Source organism: Meleagris gallopavo, chromosome 2 (genome assembly GCF_000146605.3).
Source record: "Meleagris gallopavo isolate NT-WF06-2002-E0010 breed Aviagen turkey brand Nicholas breeding stock chromosome 2, Turkey_5.1, whole genome shotgun sequence".
NCBI lineage: Eukaryota > Metazoa > Chordata > Aves > Galliformes > Phasianidae > Meleagris > Meleagris gallopavo.
In genome coordinates this window covers 88,095,788-88,119,677 of record NC_015012.2, presented here as the reverse complement: position 1 = coordinate 88,119,677, position 23,890 = coordinate 88,095,788, and the positions used below count along the sequence as shown (strand labels likewise).

Below are 23,890 nucleotides of genomic sequence, written 5' to 3'. Positions count from 1 at the left end.
AGAAAAAGGGAAAAAAAGGGAAAAAAAAAAAAAGGAAAATACAGCACTATTTTCCTTCTTATTTGTCTCAAAAAATAGATGTAGGATTTAAGTCCACATGCTCCAATAATAAGTAAAAATAACAAGACTTTATTTTTCAGGTTTATTTACTCAATATAGCAAAAAGCACACAAAGAATGATTCCATTATATTGCTACAAGGTTTATTTCAAAGCTAAATAATGGTCATATTGTCATTAATACAGATTACAGACAACCATGTGCACTGACAAGATAACGAATCCATACATCTCTTCTCAGTCACAGTATTAGAAATATGCTGTAAAATCAAACAATGCAGAAATCAGATTATTTTATGTGAGAGGGTCATTATTCTGAATCAAACTAGTATAAATTAAACACGTGTCAAATTATACATTAAGAAACTACTGTTTATTTTCAATGGCACTCTGCAGAACTACATAAAAACATTCACAGTAAGGCTAATCATTGGGTCTTCTGGACCATCTTGGCAGGGCTATTCTGACAACTAACTGGGCCATTACAAAGGATGCAGAAGTCAGTAGCAAAATTAAGAGCTGTCTTTCACTGGAGACAGGAGTGTATTTCCAGTTCACAGTCCCAGTCACAGCAACTCACCAGCCTACAGTTATATCTTGTTCCCTTCTAATGATTCTATATGGATTTCTGATACTTTACTTTTCATTCCTGAGACATGGAAAAGCTTTCAGATGTTAAAATCTGTTATCTGCTTCTGAGGTCTGCACTGACTATTATTTTCATATGCATTTTGACACACCATCTTTTCTGCATTTTTACTGGAGAATATTAAAAACACTCAACATCCAGAATAAGAAATCTTAAATATCTGGGGATGCTTTTAGTCATATTTGCCTTCCAGACACCCCTGTCCTTTCTGGAAGACAGGATCAGCAGCTCTTTTCACCCTGGCATACTCTGAAACAAACACTAGAGTACCCAACAGACACATGGCAGCCCTCCATGCAAGGAACTTTACATCAGCACTACTTGCCCCACAACCCACCAAACCTCAGCTTTCTTTTCCTAAAAAGGAAATACTGTCTCTATGCTCTTAAGTTCATTAAATTACAAACTTAGAAACAATAAAGAGTAAAGGCTAGCATTTATTTTGACATTAAAACAGATGATCAAGTCAAAATTGCAAAACTTTGAGAAAGTTCAATGCGGTTGACCATAGACAAATCATTGCTGCTTTACTCTTATGGAACTTCCTTTCTCAGAATCAAAATCAATCTTAACAATATGAATAAAATAATCCACTATTGATGTACAAAATTTCCCCGGCTTGCTAGTCTTTGAGTTCACCTGTTAAAAGCATTGCAGATAGAAACAAAGCTGCCAATTGGCTCTGTCCACTTTTTGCAAGAGGCATCTCTGAATGTCAGTATGAAAGGGGAGCATGTTAAGGGCATGGAGAAAAAGGGTCATTAGAAATAAATCAGTAAAAGGAAACACTATTTTGCACATGTAGTCAGCAGTCACAAATTAGTGCTGCAAGAATTGAGTCAAATACTGTATTTGAGTTTTAAGGACACTAGCTAACTCAACATCATAAAATTATCTAGGTTAGAGAAGACCTTTAAGATCACCACGTCCAAGCATCCACCTAACACTAGAAATCCACTGCTAAACCATGTCACCAGACATAATCGTGAAAGCAACACATTTATTTTGACAAAGATATAGTGTTTATTTAAAGAAAATATTGTGCTTATTTTTGGGAAAACCACCCCTGCATGAAGCTTTATTAAAGAATTCAGCTGCACTTAGTTGACTTAACTTTTGGACTGACTTGACTTCACTACATCAGCCAGATGGAATTATTATGATTTTCATAATTTTATCAAGAAATGAACACTATTAATCTCAACATAAATAACGCCTTTTCCTTTTCAATGAAGTCAATACTCAAAGTGAGAACAAATGAAAACTACTTTTTGCTCTTTAAAAGTGCAGAAATGCAGTAGAACTGAAATACAACTTCCATCAATTCTTGGTAATAGCACATGTACTATACAGCACTGATGCATACTAGCTGTCCTTCTGAGTGACACATTTTAGAAGAAATTTGCTTGCTTTTTCATACACAGGAAATACATTGTTTTACAAAGTTATCAGAAAATTCTATGCAACAGCACTGTTGCAGCATTCTAAAACTAAAAAATCATTTTACAGTGTTGGTCTTGGCTAATTCCTCGACAAAATCCTTTTTAGAAAGATCAGCTTGTTACAATTCCAGGCACTTTTGCCAACAGTCTCTCCTGTTTTTTTCAACACACACTTGTAGAACTCTTGTTTGGAATAATAGGCTACCCTTTCAACTGCCAAGAAGAAACTCTGAAATGTGGATAAGTATCAGCTGCACCTAGGAAAAGGGATGAAGTCAGCCCTATATCCTCAGCACTCTGAGAAGCACTCAACTAATTCAATGTTTCTAAACGTTATCAATGCAAAAAAATTGGAACTTAGGGCAAAATTCTATACGCTGAAATTAAACTCACTGTGTTAACATTCTGCATCTTTCCCTCTTTGTCTAGCAGAGAGATAACATTTTGAGAGGGATTTCTGCAAGAGTGATGAAAAAGAAAGATTACAGAATCACAGAATGGCCAGGGTTGGAAGGGACCTCAAGGATCATGAAGCTCCGACCCCCATGCCACATGCAGGGCCACCAACTCCACATTTAATACTAGACCAGGCTGCCCAGGGCCCGATCCAACCTGGCCTTGAACATCTCCAGGGACAGGGCATCATAGAACATAAGAAAGGTTATCAAGAGCCTTAGACTACATTCATCATGAATTCTGCTTGTGGAAGAAACCAGTATAGGTACAAAACTTCATTCTGCACACCCACTAAAACATTTTATGATCACTTACCTTCACAGAGCTTCTGCTTTATAACTTCTTTAATTCTTGATATTGCAATATAATCTTCAACATAAAATACATAAGTTGATGAAGGCTTGTTGGCAATAGCTTTAAGTTCATCCTCCTCAATTTCTGAGCCTACACCAATTGCAAACAAAGTGATTTTATTTTTCCTTGCTTCTGCTGCTACATCTTTGACTTCATCTTGGGATTTTCCATCAGTGAGAACAACTGCTATTTTTGTTAAAAATCTTGAAGATTTGGCAAAAAGATGGTCATAGGCAAACTGAATAGCTCTTCCTGTTCTTGTATTTCCTCCCAAGTAATGTATGGATTCCATTTCCCTGATAAGATTTTCACTGGATTCATGAGTTCCTAGAGGGATTTCAAGTACAGGATAATCACTGTACTGAACTACTCCAACTTGGATAAATTTTGGCCCTATGTCAAAATTTCTTGTAATATTGACAAGCCATCTTTTGATTATTTCAAAGTTTTCTGGGCCAACACTGTAAGAGCCATCTAAGATAAAGACTAAATCAGCCGGAGCAGTTCTGCAACCTGAAAAAAACAAAAATGAAACAAACATTTCAGTGAACTCAACCACTTCCCTCTTCCGCAGGAAAACATTCTTTCATATTAATTACTGTTTGTACTTGAATCTATGTCAAAATAAATACATATTGTTAAAAAAAAAAAATCAGCTGAGTTTGTCAGAGAAAGGAAGATTGTTTCTGTAAGCTACACAGATTCAAGTTTGGTATCTGAAAACTACACCATTTTCTGTTTTGTAAATTATCACCAGAAATGAGTAGGAAATATTCTGAAATTCAGTTCCTCAAGCTGCCAATTGCAATTCATACAATCAGCAGAGAGGATTTTTTTTCCCCATATCTCATTGTCTGTAGAAATGACAAACAGAAAAATTCGTTTTTGTTAGCAAACCAAAACTCACTGGAGAGGAATAGTCCAAATACTCCAGAATTCAGCAGTAATATCCACTCCTTCCACAAATACATTTTAATGGACTTCTGAAACTACTACTTGGCACCTCTAAAACTTGTCATAAAGCCCCAAGCCTCAACTGAATGCTGTTAATAGCATATTCTGATTTCACTAAAAGAAAAATGTTCAATTAATCAGCTCAACCTCCATATTAAGTTTATCTAATCATTTAGCAAATACAATGCACTCTACTTAGAGAGGTCTTTCTAACTGCACAATGACATCGGAATGGATTCACCACTCAAAAATGGAGCCCTCACCAAATTAGCAACTGCAGGTCATGGACTAACACGTGTATTTCAATAGGTCAGTCCTATCTATTGCATATGCATATCCTCAGATGGAAGCAATAACCCTCTGGAGGGGAGAGACACCTTCCATTCATTCTGATAGGAGCTGAGATAACTGATACACAAGGTGCAAAGCAAACAGCTAAAATCAAGAGAGGTTAATTTGATCCCATGGCACCTGGGGCCACACAGGTTGCTGTGTATTTCCATGCCCTCTGCTTCATGAAAGGCTCCAACTCCACATTAGGTAGGAATGGCAAGGAAACTCCTTGCCAGATTTCATTTTCCTTGAAAGCAAGCAGCCACAGTCTGCTAGAGAGATGCCTATGCAGCAGAGGTAGTGGCAAAGAGAAAAGATGCTGGGAGAAGGAGCAAGAGGCAAGCATGTTGTGATTCTTCAGAACAAAAGATAAATAGCCCGGTCAAGGGACAAAAATACACAGAATAATCTAGGTTGGACTTTGGATGGCACTGAATCCAGCCCTCTGGGTCCACTTATTTTTCTATATGGGTTTTTTTGGGGGTTTTTTTTCAGAACAGAAGGAATTTGATGGAGTTTCCTGTAAAATAACTGAAATCGCTTGACTGAAAGAAAACCAGAAGAAAAACTCTTATCCTGGAAGCATCCCTGTGGTCAGAGAAAAGTTCTCCACACTCTTTTTATTTGGCCATTTTGTCTTTCAAAAAGGTACTTTTGTTAATTTTCCCAAATAAAACAGATACAGAATATATATATATATATATATATATATATATATATTATATTACTTTTTCAGCCAGCTTGAGATGATCAATTCTGAAGGATATACTAAAAGGTGAACCCCAGAGCTAGAGGAATCTTAGCTTTCTCTATCAGAACTTCTATTTTTCTTATTGGTTTCTCACATAAAATTAAGATCTAAAAATCATACTATTTAAACCTGCGCCTTCTGAAGAAAGGAGAACAGAAATACTCAGGACGCTACCCTAAACTAAGACTGGGCCTTTACTGTACCATCTGCTACCTCAGACATTTCCAAGAAACTTATACAGGTAACCTCTTCCTATAAAAGGAATAAGATATTGTATCATAGAATTTTCAACAGGGAAATTACCATGGAAAGAAGTATCTTCATGGGATTGAAAACAGATAGCATACGGCATGCTCTGAGATTGCCTTAAGATGAAATATAAAAATTAAGACTTACTTGCTCTTGTTTCTCCATCTTCAGCTGAGATGTAGTCACAAAGTAGCAGAATTAACAGTGTCTGAAAAAGTCTTACAAGCTGTGCCATGTGTATTATATTTTCAAAGTCTTGAGGTTAAACTAGAAGGGGAAGAAATAAGAGAAGATACAATGTCATTACAGTACAAAACTTGTGCACGAGGAACAATTTCAATAGAATCTGCAGGTTCTGACATAAAGCTGATCTGCAATAGACCTCAGACTCAAAACGTGTCAGTCAGGCACACACACCCAGAATTGAGTTCTGTCAAAGCTCAGTTTTCACCAAGGCCCACATATGGGCTACATACATACACAAGGAGTTTTTATTATCAATAACTGCTACAATTGCTAATCTGCTATCCTTCTTCTGATGCCATTATTCAAAGCCTTGACAGCTCCTATTCCGAAGCAAGTGTTTATGCATCAGGTACAGATGTACAGAATTTACTGTTGTCTCAATCCAAGCCCCCTTCAGGGAGTCAGGCACACCTTTGTCTCATCCACCTTGGAGCTGGGCCCACCACGAGGATTCAGGACAACAGGAACCATCAAGGCCAGGTGACTGTGTCCCATAACACCCAAAGTTATATGAATTATATGCATCTTAAATTTTAATTTTTTTATTCCGTTCATGATATCTCCTTTGTAATCACGATCTCTGAATTATGTCTCTAATGGCAAATATGGAATTTTGGTCTCGCAACACCATCCTAAATATAATGTAATAAATTTATTTTAATTAAGCCACTCTTCTAATCTACTGTGGAAAAAAAATTATATATATATAATGTGAAAATATACATTTCTCAGGCTGCCCAAAGGCTGTGGAGTCTTCTTCTTGGACATCTCCAAAAACCACTTAGAGGTTTACCTAGGGATCACCTGTATCAGTTTCTTGGAAATGTCTGAGGTAGCAGATGGTACAGTAAAGGCCCAGTCTTAGTTTAGAGTAGCGTCCTGAGTATTTCTGTTCTCCTTTCTTCAGAAGGCACAGGTTTAAATAGTATGATTTTTAGATCTTAATTTTATGTGAGAAACCAATAAGAAAAATAGAAGTTCTGATAGAGAAAGCTAAGATTTCTCTAGCTCTGGGGTTCACCTTTTAGTATATCCTTCAGAATGATCATCTCAAAGCTGGCTGAAAAAAAAGAGCTAAATTTATGGCAAATTTTCAGTGGCAATTCAGGGACAACTCATTGCACAACTCCTCATCTCCATCAAATGTTTTACAACTGGCCAGAAGACTAAGCAACCCCTTTCTCTCTTCAGACCCAGCTATGATATTTGTCATATTTGTATTTACCTATCACATGTTAGTTCTATCACTACCATTCTTTCTCTTTTTTTAGACCATTTCCTAGAATTAAAATGCCTTGCATGAAGAAGGTCAAGAAACGTATACGTCAGGCCTGGGGGAACTTCATTGTGGCCTTTTGTCACAGGCTGACCAGAGAAGCTGTGGAAGCCCCTGTCCTGGAGGCATTCAAGGCCAAGTGTGATGGGGTTCTTGGCAGCCTGATGCAGTGGGTGGCAATCCTGCCTATGGCAGGAGGGTTGGAATGAGATGATTATCAAAGATCCTTCTAATCCATGCCATTCTATGATTTTCACTTTTATTCATTTACATCCATTTCACTCGTGGACGTATTTTAAATGACAGAAATATTAATGGCATAGCCCTCATATGTCCCCACTGGTCAGCTCTCATCAAGTTGTCCTAAAACTCTGCAAAACAAAAGTCCTAGCAGACAAAAAATTTAGAGCAAGAAAGAAAAATGCTAACAGGCCTTCCTGGTCTCCACCCCATCTATCCAAACAGCAGGAACTTTTGCTCACCATGCAGTAATGGCCTCTTAAACTAAGGCATATCCAAACTTCTTGCTCCACTGCTTAAAGAAATAATTCTGCCTTCACAAGTTATCAGGCATCAGCGTTGGAAGCACATGAGGGAACTGTAGGGCATGCATAATATATATCTCACTTCTCACACTGAAGAAATTTCCACAGCAGCCATCAGGGTAAGTCTTTAACCTTGAAAGACATTAAAGTCATTGAACTATTACATCGGAGCAAGATTTCTCTTGGTGAAAACTATGCTTGCATTTGAGGCATTTCTTAAAAAGAATCAGCAGAATAATTGCCAAAACAGGCTTGTCTGATTTGCAGAATTAAATTGTATTCCTTCAGTGGAAGATTTTTTTCCATTTCTTTGCAACAGTCTTTCTGTATTTCATTTACAACAAAACCCAAAAAATATGAGATACTGAACCTAAAGTATGAAGCCAAATTAAGCACTTAGTAGTCCAAAACAGACTTACTAATAGAAACCAAAATTAAAAGGATAAACCTAAAACTTAAGCAACCACCCAAAGAAGATTCCAGGAATTACCAGTGTTCAATAAATTTTAAAGAAAATAATAATATAGCACTGCATTTTTAATAGTCAAAAGAGATGCCAAACCAATAATTCTAGAGACCAAACTTCTGTGTCTTCTCAACACAGTAATTACAGCCCAGGCAACAGAAGCACACTTGAAATTTCTTACAGAAAACACTTGCCAAAGTGCCTCATTTCTGCTACCATGAAGAGGCCATCATTAATACCAGCCTAGGACCTCTCCACTGACACAGCAAAAAAAAATAAAATTAATCACAGCTGATCATGACCATTCTATCTTTTTTCTTGTAAAAGAAACATAGAAAGTAGTCTCTATGGTGGTTCATGGAAGTGCTCATTGCTTTCTGCTCTGCCTTTGAGAGCTGAGAAGTCAGGGTTTTCATGTCAACTTTCTGCCGCAGAAGCTCAGGAGCTGGCTCAGGCTGTGTGGGGAACCCCTGAGGGGTAGCAGATCTGTCCCAGACCTGAACAGGCAGCAGGACACGGGAGTCCTGTTTGCTCCTTACTTTCTCTGCATCTGCTGGGAATCAAATAGTAGCCAGCCATATACCTCAAAATATTACAGCAAGCAACATGAAATTGCTTGAAAACAAAACAAAACAAAACAAACATAAAAGACTTTTAGTTGTTTTTTTTTTTTCTTTTTATCCGTGAGTAGATTTTAACAAATGTAACCAGGAAATCATTTTTTTTTTTTTCCTACCTCTTAAGTATAGCTATCTGGTTTTAACATGTGAGAACTCATGGAAGACAAATTCATACAGGGTAACTAAATTAATGCACAGATATTGCATCCAGCTAAAGTAAAGGTTTGGGTACTGGGAGAGTAATACAAGAGAATTATCACACATTACTGTATTTGTCGAGGTTTCCCTCATGGCTACTTCATTTTTCCACTGTAAATGGAACAGTGCACCACACCCAAAGGCTCTGCAATTCTAGTGATGCACTGGGTAGCAAAAGCAAACCTTTGGCTACCTCCCAGCTCTACAAAACTGTTTAACTTAAAGCTGCAAAGGCCTATCAGGCCACAAGGGTCTATCAGACATTAAGTGCGACAGGATACTCGGTTCGGTGGATCTTTACAACTCAGCCTGGTCATTCTTCTAGTCTTGACTATATGTTTATTTTACGAGGGGTTTTTTTGTGCGTTGGTTTTGTGCTGGTTACTTGCCACCATTCTGATACTAAAAGGATATTCTGAGTGAGAACAGCCCTCTGGATAAAACAGATTCTCTTGTAAAGAGCAATCCCAAATGCCTTAATAAAGGTCTCTGTTTTGTACCCCTGAAAAAAGGGACTGTAGAGTACACCAGATATTATTCAGTATCTAAGTGCCTGTAATCTGCATTGAAAGCCAGGCAAGCTTCTGCTCATCTCAGACTAAGCGAAAGGCAAAACAATAGCAAGAAAGCTTGGCTCCACCACCCCATGCCTCAGGAATGCATGGTAAACTACAGAAACAGACAAATTACAATCTCTCTCTACAAGTTGGGTTTTTTGTTTGTTTGTTTGTTTTCTGTCATACACGGGTAGAAAATTCATTTAAGTTTGGAGCTTAGTGTCATCTCAACATAGCCACATGCTGTGCCATTTTAGGCAGCTTGAACCAATTAGACAGTAAGTGTCTAAATGCACCATCTTCCTTGGTGCATTTTCTGGGCACTGCAATTATGCTCTGCAGCAGCATTTACACTAACAGGGCAAACACTGCACACCCCCAGCTGGGAAGGAAATGGATACCCGGTACAGCCATTAATGAAACAAACAGCCATTACTTGATTTTGAAGGAATTCAATGCTTGCCCATGTGTTGGAGATGGCAAAGGCATGCAACTCTCAAAACAGCTTTGCTACACAGAAGTACATAGAGAAACATTCAGACAAGTGCATCTTCTTGTCCTGATTTCAGCTGGGACAAGAGTTGATTTTCATCACAGCATCTGGTACAATGCTATGTTTTTCTCCCAGAACCAAAACAACATTGATAACACGCTGATGCTTTAATTGTTGTTGAGCAGTGTTGTACAGAGCCACGGTTGTTTCAGCTTTTCAGTGTCTCGTATCGTCCTGCCAGCAATGGGTCTAAGGAGTACAAGAAGCTGGAAGGCATGAGAATCAGGATAGGTGACCTAAATTGGCCAAAGGGATATTCCATACTATATGACATTGTGTTAGAAAAAAAGAAAAACACACTTATAGAACTGCAGAGGGTTGTCTGGGGCTGCTCAGAGACTGGCTGGGCATCAGTCAGCATGTGGTGAACAAGTGCTTGTGCATCATATGTTTTGCATATATACACACATACACGTATATAATTAGTAAATAGAAAGAACAGTAAGAACAAGACAGAAAAGGAAGAGAGTTTTTATCTCAGCCTGTGAGTTGTTTTTTTTTCCCCCCCCCAGTTCTCTTCCCCCCCTTTAGGGTGAGGGGGAAAGGGAAGAGCAAAAGGCTGTGTGGTGTTTAGCTGCTTGCTGGGTTAAACCACAACACCTCTGTATGCATACACAGCAGAAGAATTTCATGCCCACCTTGAGTTTTCAGTAGGAAACAGGTGTCTAAGCAGGTTAGGCAGCATTTCCACCTTGCATTTAAGAAGCCTAAAAGCAGCACCTCTTGTGTCTGAGAAGGCAGCCTGCTGATGCACTGTTTCCACATGCAGCTTTCTAGTGCCCAGCTGTGTATCATTTTACTCTTCCCAGGAATATTTGCTGAAGAAACTTTCCATTTAGAGCAATTTGGAATCTTACAGAATCAAAACTATTTGCTCTTCTGTGCAGTTTTATCACTATTCAAACTGGGGAACAGAGGGAGACTTCATTTCTCTGAAAAGCCTGGCTTCCCTAACATACTAAGAGTTCTTGCTCAGGAATGGCATTGAAGCGTTACAGAGGTTGTTTCTTTCTTCGCTTCTTCCCATTGCTAGTTTCTTCCTATGAAAGAAGCAGGTAAGGGCAGGGTTTTAACCTTTTCCAGCATTCCAAGAAATAAACAGTCTAAGGGTTATGCATACTATCTCGTCTTCCAAGTATAAATTAACACTTCTCTCATATTACATCACTGTATAAACATCTCTCAATTCAGCTAGGGATCATTCAGTTTGGCACACAAAGAAAGAAATATTAAAACATTATTATAACAGTGATTAAAAGGACATAATGGAGATTTTTTTCTATTTCCAAAGCTTATGCATTAATATAGAAAAAGTACAGCATGACAAAAGCAACCCTGAAAATTCCGATTTATGTGCATTAAATAAATGTGAAAAAGAAATGCAATATTGTATCACCTTTTTTATATTCAATCTGTTTTCAAAATAAATGAATCTTACAAATAACATTTTGGGGCAATTTATATGAACTCTTTATGCTTATTCCTAATATTACCAGCCCTAAACATTCAAAAAGTTAATGAAGTTACTTCCAAGTCTGCTACTTTTAACAAGTAATATGTCTGAATCTGTATTTCCACTTGGATTTCACTTCCATTCTGCAATGTTTTCCATTATTTCCATATTATTACACTTCATTTATTTTTCCCAGTAAGCAGAACTGATGAGGTTATTATACCTTCAATCACTTAAAAGAATAACAGCATTTCCTTGGAAGGGTGAGGCTGTAAACACAATCAGTTTAGGCTCAGTTTGTACATAAATACGCGTACATAATTGCAATGCCATGCATAAGTACATAAAATTGCTTACAATAAGTAGGGTACTACTATTCCCATACTATTTTTCTATTTTTATGTAGGAATGAACTGTTTTAGTACAATCACCTGTATAATTATTTTCATACTAGGACTGTTCTACAGCATTAAATACGTGCTTACAAAATAGCTCAGAGGAGTTTTTACTAAGAGGGATCAAAAATGAGAATGATGTGTTTAAGATGCTTACATTGTGAGTTTTCTTTACTTGTTATTATAGTTAGCACCAGTGCAACAAAAATGAGAAGCAGTTGTACAGCAGTTCTTTTCCAGCTAAGTCGCATCTATACTTATTTATATTACAGCTGCTATATAGGAATATGCAGTTAAGAGTACACAGAGACATCTTCTGATCCTGAAAACAAGCATAAAACATTTCATGGACTCCCTTAAAACACACAGACTAATATAGATTTTATCTGGGTCTTCCACCTTGTTTCAACATCCTTTGCTATCTTTCTTTTTAAAACAGTGACAGAGGTAGGAAAGGACTGCATTTACAAGCGTGACCTGTCATAGGGTCACAGAATGGTTTGGGTTGGGAGGGATCTTTAAGACCATCTAGTTCCACCTCCTTTTCCACAGGCAGGGACACCTATGCCCCTTTCTATACGCAGAGACAAGGCTGCTTAAATGTTATTTCAGATTTCTCATCCAAAGCTCAATAAAGGCATTAACAAGTATTTCATGTTTATGTTTGATATTTCATCCCCCCATGGCAGAGCTACAACTTCAGCCTCACATTAAAAATTGATAACATCAAAAGTGCATTACTTGACTACTGATAAATCGTTTAAATCTTCAATCCGAAAGGCATTTCAGAGATAAGTAAGAAAAAAAAAGAAAAAAAAAGAGAAAAAAGAGCAAGTCATTTTAAATGAAAAAACTGTGCGAAACAATTGCAATTTCCACTACTGGCAGTATGCGGTGTACAAAATAAATTCATACAAATTAACACAACATGGTAAGTTTACACTCCATATTTATAGCTTTAATGCATCCGGTAGCATAAAGCATTATGAAGATTAAGTAAAGAAGTGGAGAGGATTAAAGAAATGAATCATATTTAGGCAGATTTTCTAAAGTTTTTTTTTTTTATGTATACTTCTCATCAAATTGTACACTACAAGATAACAGGTTATCCAGCCTATTTCATGAGACGTTATACATTAAAGACAAATACAGTTGTTTTAATCCAAGCGAGAAAGAAAAATATTTCTGAAAGCAGAAAGAAAAAAACACTCTTAAATGAATTGGCTGACTATTTATTTTTCATGAGATTCAATGAAGCACAGCAAACCCACAGACTCCTCCAATCTATTGCAGAGAAAGTTTGTATTCATGCTCCAACATCTGAAATCACAGAAATGTATTTTTAAATCCTTTTTTTTCTGTTTTGTTTTTGTTTTTTTGTTGGGGTTTTTTTTTTGGTTTTTTTTTTTTGGCATTTTGCACTTTGCTGGACTCCTCAATGACGCTGTGCCATTAAAAAAGCCTTAATACAGCTTTTGAGTTGCTGAACTGATACATGATTGACTGCAGAACAATATAGGGATGAGAAACTTATGTAAGCAACTACCATTGGCAGCTCAGCATCCCGGCTGCAAGCAATGAGTCTGAGGTCTCCCTGGAAACCATGATTTCATACTGACTGTGAAAGCCCATACTGTTATTTCTCTCTTTATCAAGCAACTTGAGATTCCACAGAATTTTCCTTCCTTCAACAGATCCAAGGAAAACAAAAAGCCAATCAATGGGATAAAATCTGACACTCAAATTGTACAGTTGAAACTCAACTATGCTCTGATAATAAGACTCAGTCAAACTTATTCCTACTGGATATCCAAAAGGTCTAATTTTAAGCGTGCATATGTATATGTATTTAAAGAAAAAAAAGAGGACAATTTAATCCAACTGACAACTTAATCCTGAAGCAATATTCTATGAGACCATTCTGTCTGCACTCAGGAATGTAGAGTTTAAATGGGCCAATAGTAAGTGTTGATAAAGGAAAGAAAACAGCCATTGGGGCAGAGTGCAGTAACTGGTAATCACAAATAGCTTAGATGTTGATAGAAAGTGACATAATGATAACATGAAAACTGAACCAATCCAAGTAAACTTTTAAAGCAACATATAGACTATGTTATGCTTACACCTAGTTGACAAAGGATACACAGGAACTTATATCCATTATTGCTACAATTCTCAAAGTCTGCATAAAAGAACACTGGCAGAGAATTCAGAAACACTATCATCACTACCAAATTCAACTAGGTCCCTGATGTGCCAGATAAATGCTTCTGCTGATAGCTCTTCACTTCCTCCTCTTCCCACACATCTATTTTTGTGCTCTACATTTTAAAAAGGGAAGGTAGGGCTGGCTTAGTTAATACAAATGATTTGCAATGTCATGACTGCAACATTTTGAGTGAAATCAAAAAAGAAGTAGTAGGAAATACACAACATTTAAAATGATTTAAAATGTTTGCTATATGAAGAAAAGACCATCTATGAGCTCTGTCTGCCTCTTTCAGTACAGAATATCAGAATCAAGAATTGTATTTTCTATCTCCATTCCCTTCTATTTATCCATCTCCTTTTTATTTATCTGTCAAAGAGGACTGGATTCCAACAAGCACAACAGATCCAGCCTATTACAGTTTTTCATAATCTTTTTCTAAAAATAATGGCTAACACCATTCCCAGTGACACGTGATGTACTGTCAAAAGCCGTAAGAGTAAAAATGACAACAAAGAACCCCACTTCAGCTGAAGGTTTTAACATTTTATTTGAAATCTTAGCCCTTTTCATTTCTTTAACTATCTTCCCTCTTCTCCCTCATTTCTGGAAGCATTCAGTTGGAGATAAAACAGATTACTGTTTGTTTTTTTTAATTAACAGTAGTCTATAGCCATGGGAAAAACTGGTTAAAGCTTCTGCTAAACCTCCAGAAGCTGTTTTTATTGTTTTATGATATATAGTTGTAATGGGATTGAAAGTACAGCAGTGACAGCAGAGTAGCAAGCTCTGCAAGAGAGGGCTTGCTCAAATACAACAGCCATAGGCACAGAAATAAAGGAAAGAAGCTGCTTACCTTCAGAAGGCCTCAAATAGACAGGGATCTCCAGCAAAGTACCCTTACCTGCACTGCCAACCCTTAAATGAGGTCTGGGAAGAGGTGGATCCAAGCTCCACCCCTCCCGGTCACTCAGCAGCACTGCATGCACCCGAGCTCCCCTGGGTTGGGCCTGCCTTCCCACCAGGTGCTCAATCACCACTTCAAGCCGTGACTCAGCAGTTCTGCTACAACAGTGAAAGCCACTGTTAATATCTTGGTCTTTTGGGGTCTTTTCGTTCCACTGAACTTAGTACAGCCAGCTTTTGACTACATAAAAGAAAGTATCTTGGAAATATTTGATTATATCTTAAAATTGTGCCAATATATTATATTATTTTATATACACTCACTGACATCAAACCAAGAAGAATCATATAAGCTAAACAAACAGAAAAAGAATTCAAGGCTTTCTATTTCTGTTCTTTAAAATATAGTGGTTGAGGGTGTTGTTTTTTCTTTTTTTTTCCCTTATTAGTCCTTTTCTTATTCAAAAGTAGGCTGTGATTGCTGCAGGAATAGAAATAGTAGTGATTCTAGAGGAACTGAGGTCCTGAACTATCAAAAAACTTAAAATAGCTCCGTTCTCTTCAGTGGAGCTAAGTCAGACTCTTAACATTTAAGATAGTTTTCTGAGAGAGGAAAACAAATTTAGCACATTCATGTTCAAAGAGCAAAATATCTTTTCTACATAAATATTTATTCTTTCAACTATTTCCTAAATTTGGTACTTTAATAAACTCTTGAAGGTCCAGATATGCAACGACTCAAGGCAAAGATTAAAACCATGCAAGATTTATCTGCTCAGCTGCTATCACCTGCAAAAAAGACTAAGGATGATCCAGTAAATATTCAAGCTCACTTTCTTTAAGATGTGATTACTTTTACAGCTGTTTTGTGAAGATAATTATTTAGATTACGTTTATAAAGTATAAAATTCCTCCCCAGTCCGTAACATAGATCCTTCCTTCAGTTCACGAGGCAAGTAAGGACATGGAAGCTGCACAGTTGAATAAACAGTGAACAGGCAATGCACACAAACATTTAGCAAAGGTGCAGACTGGGAGATGGCCACTGCCATCCAGCTTTATTTAACCAGTGTCTCTGGATAAACCCCATCCCAGGAAATTCTTGTATCACCCTCTGCTTTCAGCTTTGTTTCACCTATGTAAATAGCATTAAGAAAAAAAATATTCAAAACAAGGCATGAAAACTTCACCCTAGCTGTTGTAAATCACTTTCTGACATAGCAAATGCACTATTTTTTTCCCAGTCCCCCTAATGGGTACCTGAACAAGAAGCTGTTCTAAGTTATACATGAAAGCACTCACATTTGGAAGAGAGATGCTATTTTAACAACCATACAGTTAAGTGAAAGTTAATCATCTTTGCCAAAAGTCACTGTGTGACCTTGGGAAGAGAAAGTCACCCAGGATATTTTTACCATCAAGTTTGACCCCCATACGCATAAAGCCACAGAATATTTACAAGAAATGCATTTACTATTAAAAAAACCATTTTTTAGAAAAATATCTATTCTTGTTTTAATGTCCTTCTTCCACTCCCCTTAATCTTTTGTACTGTTGAACTACCCTCACTTTTAAGACACTGCACCATATTTCTGATGCTTTCAAGAAATTGCACTGTATTTCAAAGCTGAATTTGCCAGAATCCCCAGCCACCAGTTCTTTTTATGACTTTCTTATCAAAACTACAAGGTCTCCCCTGCTTCACTTTATCTACACATACACACAATCCAAGCCACCATCCAGTCCTGCCCTTCATATACTTTACCTTCGTAAGTTTCACACTGTAATACTTGTTTTTCAAATCCCTTCTCATTTTTGTGACTTTCCTCTGAACTTTGTTTTTGCCACGATATTTTTGAGGCACTGACACAGAACAGGGCACATACTTGCTATTGTAAAATCTCAGAATCATTCCATTTCTATTCAAAAGACTTACACTTCACGCATCCAAACATACTGGTTTATTTTGCCCCAGCACTGTAGCAACAGCACATATTGAGGCAATTATCTTCTGAATAGTGAGAGAAAAAAAAGTAATATCTGAAGTAACCTACAAAGAATAAATCTGACAAAGAACGATTATTCAGGATGATCTCAAAAGCACTGCTGCCAATGGGTATCCCTTAACTGTCTGCTACTCAACCTGTTTCTAATTATTTAATATCCTTTGCTGAAGAAATTGAGGCAGTGCAGGATGAAAGCAGAGGGTGAAATGCAGGATGGCTTCAAGTTATGAAGAGGAAACTGGTAGGAAGCTAAGTTATCTGGGAAGACTCAAGTTGACTCCAGGAACAGGGAAGCAGTATGGGGAAGCTGCATGCAGCCCTGGAAATATTGTTCTGAGGTTGTGGGAAGCTAAATCATAGAATCCTTATGGTTGGAAGGCACCTCTGAAGGCCATCTAGTTCAACTCCCCTGCAATGAACAGAGACACCACAGCTAGATCAGGTTGTGCAGGGCCTTACCCAGTCTTGCCTTGAAAGTGTCCAGGGATGGGGCATCAACCATATCACCAGGTAACTTATAAATGGGAGGCAGGAATAAAAGTGAGGTCTCTTCTTCTCTCCTCAACCCCCATTCTAAATGCAGGTAAAGCTGAGGGGACATCTTAGTGCAATCTGCAATAGAAGGCATAGAAGAGATGGAAGGAGTCTCTCCCTACAGCCACACTGGAAAGTCAAGTGGAAATGGGTACGTGCTGGAAAATACAAAATGCCAACTGGATTTGTAAGGGACTACCAGAGGCACCCAAATCTCCATCCTCAGGGTTATTCAAACTTGGTCTGTTCAAGGCCCAAACCAAACTACACTAAATGCGTCTGCTTTGAGCATGGCTAGACTACAGAATCGCAGGAGGCCCCTTCCAACTTCCACATTTCTGTGTCTCTGAATCACTTCCAGGAACCCTCCTTCTCACTCACAAGTGTAAATTATAGGGCACTTGCTCTTCAGGTGCAGAGCCCGCCCATTCATCAGGAATAATGCTCTTTTCCACGTCATTTGCCTTCCTGAGATATTTGGCTTTAGGACAAGGCATATGAAGGTAAGAGGACAGTACAATGAAGAGCAAAAAGGAGGAGATGGAACAGGGTGAGTAAAGCAGGCCCAGACAGCCCTGCCATCCTGCTGCCCAGGACAGAACAGAGCTCTAGTAGCAGCATGCCACCCCTCATATTTGACTTCTCTTGGCACCAAGAGCTAAGAGAGAGAGATGAGTAACCACGAAAGAAAGTTTAGCTATTTAGAGAACACCCTATACTACAACACCTACCCTGTACCTCCCAACTTCCAAAATGGCTTTTTATTGCTTACGATTTTTTAACAAGTAATGGTGTGGCTTTCCCCCTTTCATGAGTATTTCCATCTCTTCCATTCTGATGTTGAAAGGTCAGTGCTTGTATTTACGTGTTAAAAATGTTCCTTACTTATCTTTATGCTGGATTTTTCTCATGTGGAACTTCCTACTTGTATACACAGTTCCATATCTGCATCGTAACTGCTTAGTTTTTCCATGGCTGTTTTATAATACATCCCTTGTGGATGCAAGGAAGCAAATCCCCACTATTAAGGGAGGAGCATCACACGTACTACCTCTCTTTATGAAAAAGCCTCTACACCCTGTAATACTGCTATTACAATTCATTTTTAATATACTTGCTTCCCTTTTTCCTCTCACTCGGACAATCTACGCTACTGGCCACTTGCTTAATCTTCAGACATTCGCTGGTCAAGATTTAATATTACGAGAGAAGTACATTTCCAAACCCCCAGAAAACTGAAAGAAGACCTAACCTCAAGTCAGAGGATTCTATTTTTACAACAGCGACAACATTCAGATTCACACAAGTTTCTTACACACTTGGAAATTCTCTGAGATTTCGGTGTTCAAAATTGCAGAAAATTCTTCCTTGGCTGCCACAGACAACTCCCTACAAGCTGGCACTGCAAGGTTGGAGAGGGGGTGGAAGGCAGCATCCTGTTCAGTATTTCCAGGCTACAGCACATGGGAAGAAGGCAAATTCTTTCCTCCCACTCTACAACTATGAAGCAATATTCAACATATGGGTTGGAGAGTCATCTCGGACTCAGGGATGAAATTTGCTATTACATTCAGCAGTGATCCCAAAAAGTCGTGAGCATTTGTCATCTGCAGAGGTTTCAGCAAGGGACTTTTCTTCTCTTTTAAGCAATAATTACGTTAAGCATGCTTCCTCAGACTACTCTGAAAGATTTCACAGTATTATAGCCTATATTGTAACTAGCCTGCTGTTTCTCTTTGCCATTAAGCAAAACTTAGAATTTGTTAATAATAAAGTTGTACTTCAGATAGGCTCTCTCTATGAAAATCATGAGAATAAACTCTTATTTCCTCCCAGAGCTCTCAATAGCACTTCTAAGTAACACAGAGCAGAACAGATTGTAGCAAGGAAAAAAAAGGAATTTAACAGATTAACCTAGAATTATATATCTTGGCTTTTCAGGATAATTTTCACCCCTTTTTTTCATATTACAAAGAATGAACCCATTTGTACTAACAGGATAAATAAGCAAAATAAGTACTACTGGAAAAGCATAGTGTTCTGACTTTTTTTTGCCAGTCTCAGAAATTTGTCTTCATCTCAGCATCCATCTTCAAACAATGTTGTGTTCACAGCACACTGCTGTTCTCACACTAAACCGGGCTAAACAAGATGATGCCTAAAAGTACAAATATAGAATAAGTTAATAGTTTTGGTTAGGAAGGACTTTCAAAGATCACCTGTGTTCTAACTGCTGCAATGGGCAGGACACCTCCCACTAGATCAGGCTGCCCAAAGCCCCTTCCAGTGCCTCACCACTGTCACAGCAAAGAATTTATTTCTTATATCTAAACTAAGTCCACTTTTTCTCACTTTGTCCTGTCACCATAAACTTTGATGAGGTATTTCTCTCCAGCTTTCTTGTAGGCCTCTTTTAGGTAATGGAAGGCTGCAATAATATCTCCCTGGTGCCTTCTCTTCTCCAGGCTGAACAACCCCAGCTCTCTCAGTCTGCTTTCACAGGAGAGAGAAGTGCTTCAGACTTCTGATTATCTTTGTGGCTCTCCCCTGGACACACTCCAACACTCCATTTTTTAATTTTTTTTAATGCTGGGTGCCCCAGACTTGGATGCAGGGCCTCTTAAGGATGGAGAAGATATGGTGAATCACCTCCCTCACTTGCTGGCCATGCTTCTTTTAATGATACATTTTTATACACACAGTGATATGCACTAATGTGCAACTTCAATAATCTCCCCTAAGAAGAAAGGAAAAGAGAAGAAAACAGACAGTAGGTTTGATACTACATCTGCTTTTCTACCTAGCTTAGGCAACGAACTCTGATGCCTTCACAGACAAACCATTCCACACTATAAGCTATTAGAATACAGTTAAAAAGCCATCTTATAAGTCTTTAAATTTAGATTTTAGCTAACTTTAATGATCTAAATCAAGCAGTTTGTGAGAGACTGCATTTCCTATCATTGAATAAGTCATTATACACAGAATGATTAAAATATCAACCTATTCCTCCCACAACACTGCACTCAATAGTGCAAATAGCATGCCTCACTCTTCATAGTATCACCAAGGTTAGAATAGACCTCTGAGATCATCCAGTCCAACCATCCACCTACCACCAGTACTCCAGCTTTAGACATGCTTTTAAAAACATTCCACTGCAGATGTTTTTTTTTATAAATCAGTCACACATTACAAAACATACAAAACACTTGTAGCACATTTTCTGCAGAGTCCATGCCACCAAAGCAGGTTCCAAAACAGAGTAAAACAACATGGCCCATTTGCTAGGACCTACGACAAGTTGCTTCCACAGCATATCAATGCTTTTGGAAAGGCCTGAACAAATTACAGGTCATGTTCTCTTGTACTATCATGTGTATTATTTCAGAGAGAACCCACAAGTTAAGAAAGCAGGTGTTTTATTTTTATGGATTCTAATATATGGGTTTCCAAAAAAAGTGAAAGGAACACAATGTTATTATGCGTGCCAGAAATTTGACATTTCAAAACATGCCAGATGCATTTTCAGACATATTCCTGAGGTTTGTTTTTTTTTTCAAGTTTGGAAGGACTTGCTATTTTTTGTTAAATGTCAGACTGGTGCATGTAGAAAAAAGGAAAAGAAAAAAAACACAAAATGCTGAATGTATCTTACATGGAGAATGCTAATATATTTTGTGTTCTCACTGCTCTGCAAGAAGACAAACTCTCACAGTCCTTCAGAGCAAATAAAGTTTGCAGGATTGATTCTGGCTCTTAAAACTGAGGATTATAACAGCTGGACAAAAGCACTGAACATGTCTCAGCAATTTCATTGTGGAGACTTGTGGAGATAAATTCATCTGTCAAATGTCGGTTCCGATTTGTATTTCTTACAATAAGCAGAAAATCATGGTTTAAATGCATTACTAGCAAGTAGTTACAAGAGGAGGTGCTGCTAGTGCCTTTCATGGTACAAAACAAAGCTTCCAGATTTAGAGTTCAATGCCTGCTTTGATGTCATTCAACGCTAACCAAAAAAAATTACTTGTCTTGTATTTGCTCTCCAAGATGCAGAGGATTTATAATTATTTCTGTGTTGGTAACAGAAAATATCTATTATCTTTTAAATCGTTGAATTCATAAACTGTTACAACTATTGTAATCCAGCAGCATCACCAAGCATTAAACAAATACAAAATAAAGAAGCAAAAAGAGAATGTTCTATACCCAACTTATTCAAGAGATAGCAATAAATAATTTGTTAGCCAACATACACAAAAGAGATCAAAATGGATCCAGAGAAAGAATTTCTGAACATACTCCATGGTATATGAAATTCAATTCATAGACAAAGTTTTAGTGGACTTAAAGTGAATTAAAAAGACAGTTTAAAAAACATTAAAACTTTATTTCTACAATACACTGCTCTAATATTCTCATGATATTAGGAGGTTACTATTAATAAGTATTGAAACACCCTGTAGAACACAACCTCCTAGTTGTGAAAGGCAGTGTGAAATTAGGCAGAGCCTTTGCTGTCCAGCCATGTCACAGAGCATCACTGACTGTGTACGACAGAGACACTTACACAGTTCCGTAAAGAGCTATACAGAACAGGAAAATCATAAAGAAGCTACTAAGTGTGCTGCTATTGCTACCATTTGAAGCAGTATGAGCAATGCATCCATGTGTTTTACTTTTGCAAGCTTGTTCCTAATACAGCAGCCTCCACCCTATGGTTTGCCATTACCCTTAATGGAATAAATCACACTTAGTCTAGCTTTCATCTCTGTCTGGTAAGAAGCATTATCTCTACCGTACATAGACCCAATTTATTTTGCTCCAGTGTAAACAGCAAATGCTTACTGAGTGACATAGCTTGCTTTAGGAGGCCTAATACCTAAAATTAATCAGACTTTTCTGGTGTTGGTGCGTATTGGTTATGCACCCAAGAGCCACTTTGGAAACTGAAAACACTGAACCCTATGCTTAAGGCTCTCTGCAGTGCTGGCAAAGAAAAGGTCTTGAAACACACAATACCACCCATAATTACACCAACTCTCGCCATTCTCCTCTTCCATGCCACCTCTAATCAGAAGCTCATCGTTTAAACATTTACCAGTAACAAGATAAACTGTTCAAACTGTTTCAGATTGAGGAAGGGAACTAAACCTAGGTCTTCTCTATCTTGACTAATATTCTATCCACATGGCATTAAAGGAAGAAAAAAAAAACCCACACCTTACTATTCCCGGAGATTGTTCCAAGAAAATAAAAACGTGTCCTTAAAATTCCTGCTAGATCAAGATCCACAGGTGAGACAGAAGAATTTCTGCCTTGTAAATCTTTCTAGGAATCAGACGTTGATAAGTACCCACCATGCTATGCACTCTAGGACAGTCTAGGCATGCCTACCATCAGACATGTAGGTGTGCAGGAATTTTTACTGACATAACCAAAGTCATTATGCTTAAGTTTAACTCTGCAGTTGAGTAGAAGCAAGAATCTCTCTGGCATTTAAACGGTGGACTTAAGTTGTAGTTACACATCTAAGTCCTTAGGTCTTCAGGAAATTATACAATCAAGACTTAGTTCTATAGTTCTACCCTAGTTCTGAGGGCAACATATTTAAAGTAAACCAAAACATACCAGTGATGCAGAATGCTGACATTCTGCAGTAAATTCCACATATCAAAACGGAGAAGCTAAATTTAACTTGGGTTAAATACCATACATCATTAGGATTGCCCTAAGCCACCTGGCCTTGTTGAACTGCCTGAGCTTCACACAGGCCCACAACCATGACCCATCAGGGTCCCTCTAGATAGCACCCCTTCAGCTGCACCACACAGCCTGGTGTCACGTGGGCAAAATAACCATAAAACAGGATTTTTGAAATTCTGATTTTTTGAGCAAGATTTCTTCATATCCAGATGCCTTTGAGGAAACTTTTTCAAAGACATCCTATAAATACTTCTGGAGGAATAGAACTGTAGTAATATATGTCTTCTATCTAAAAATCCTATCAAATGGAGCAGGAAACAAATCCAGAAGTACATGAGGTCAAGTCTTGAAGAGAAGAGAGAATCACATCTCTGCAAAGTACCCAAACTTCCATAAGTAAAAGGTTTGGAAATGGACAGCTCCCACAAGGGCCTTATTGAAGCCTTCTTGCTACTACCAGGTAGCATAAAAGGACAAACTACTCATTAACAACAGAGATTGTTTAGTGTAAATTACCCAGGCATATGCAAAAAATGAAATTCTCCTTGGCTAGAAATACCACTTTTGAGAGCAGATCTCTTATTTAAATCCGGATCTGAAAATAGCAGAAGAGATCAAATAAATGGAATTCCTTTACTCTTTAGGAAATTAAAATTAAGCTTTTTTTCTTGGTACTGTTTGGCTTCCTCAAAGACAACTATGTGCTTCTGAAAATTAGGTACAGCTGTCCTCTCTTTCGAGCTTCTTAATGAAATCCTCTGCATCCTAGCTTCCCTCTCCTATTTGGCAAAAGTTGTCAATGTTCATTTCAGCTGAGTCAGAAGCACGCCACGGCCACATGGGCCTCTCTGCACAGCAAATGGACTTAATCACAGGGGCATACAATTACATTCCTTTCTCTTCATTGCAAATTCATCAGGGAATATCAAACATAAAACTCTATTGTCTAGGAACCTTAAAAAAAAAAAAAC

General features: G+C 37.8%; 1 protein-coding gene across 1 annotated transcript; it reads right to left on the bottom strand.

Annotated features, from left to right (window-relative positions):
- Window positions 1–2,897: 2,897 nt before the first annotated feature.
- Window positions 2,898–10,762, bottom strand: LOC104909946 (collagen alpha-1(XXI) chain-like). Its single transcript, XM_031552596.1, has 4 exons — window positions 10,346–10,762; window positions 7,251–7,445; window positions 5,394–5,513; window positions 2,898–3,472 (listed from the first exon to the last, which is right to left on the bottom strand). Exons 3-4 carry the CDS (start codon window positions 5,479–5,481, stop codon window positions 2,913–2,915), a joined length of 648 nt encoding a protein of 215 aa, XP_031408456.1. The 5' UTR covers window positions 5,482–5,513; window positions 7,251–7,445; window positions 10,346–10,762; the 3' UTR covers window positions 2,898–2,912.
- Between the last annotated feature and the right edge of the window lie 13,128 nt (window positions 10,763–23,890).

Coding starts and splice junctions, on each gene's coding strand:
- LOC104909946 (XM_031552596.1), bottom strand. CDS start 5,481: ATGGCACAGCTTGTAAGACTTTTTCAGACACTGTTAATTCTGCTACTT. Junction 3,473..5,393: donor AGATGGAGAAACAAGAGCAA/GTAAGTCTTAAT, acceptor TGTTTTTTTCAG/GTTGCAGAACTGCTCCGGCT.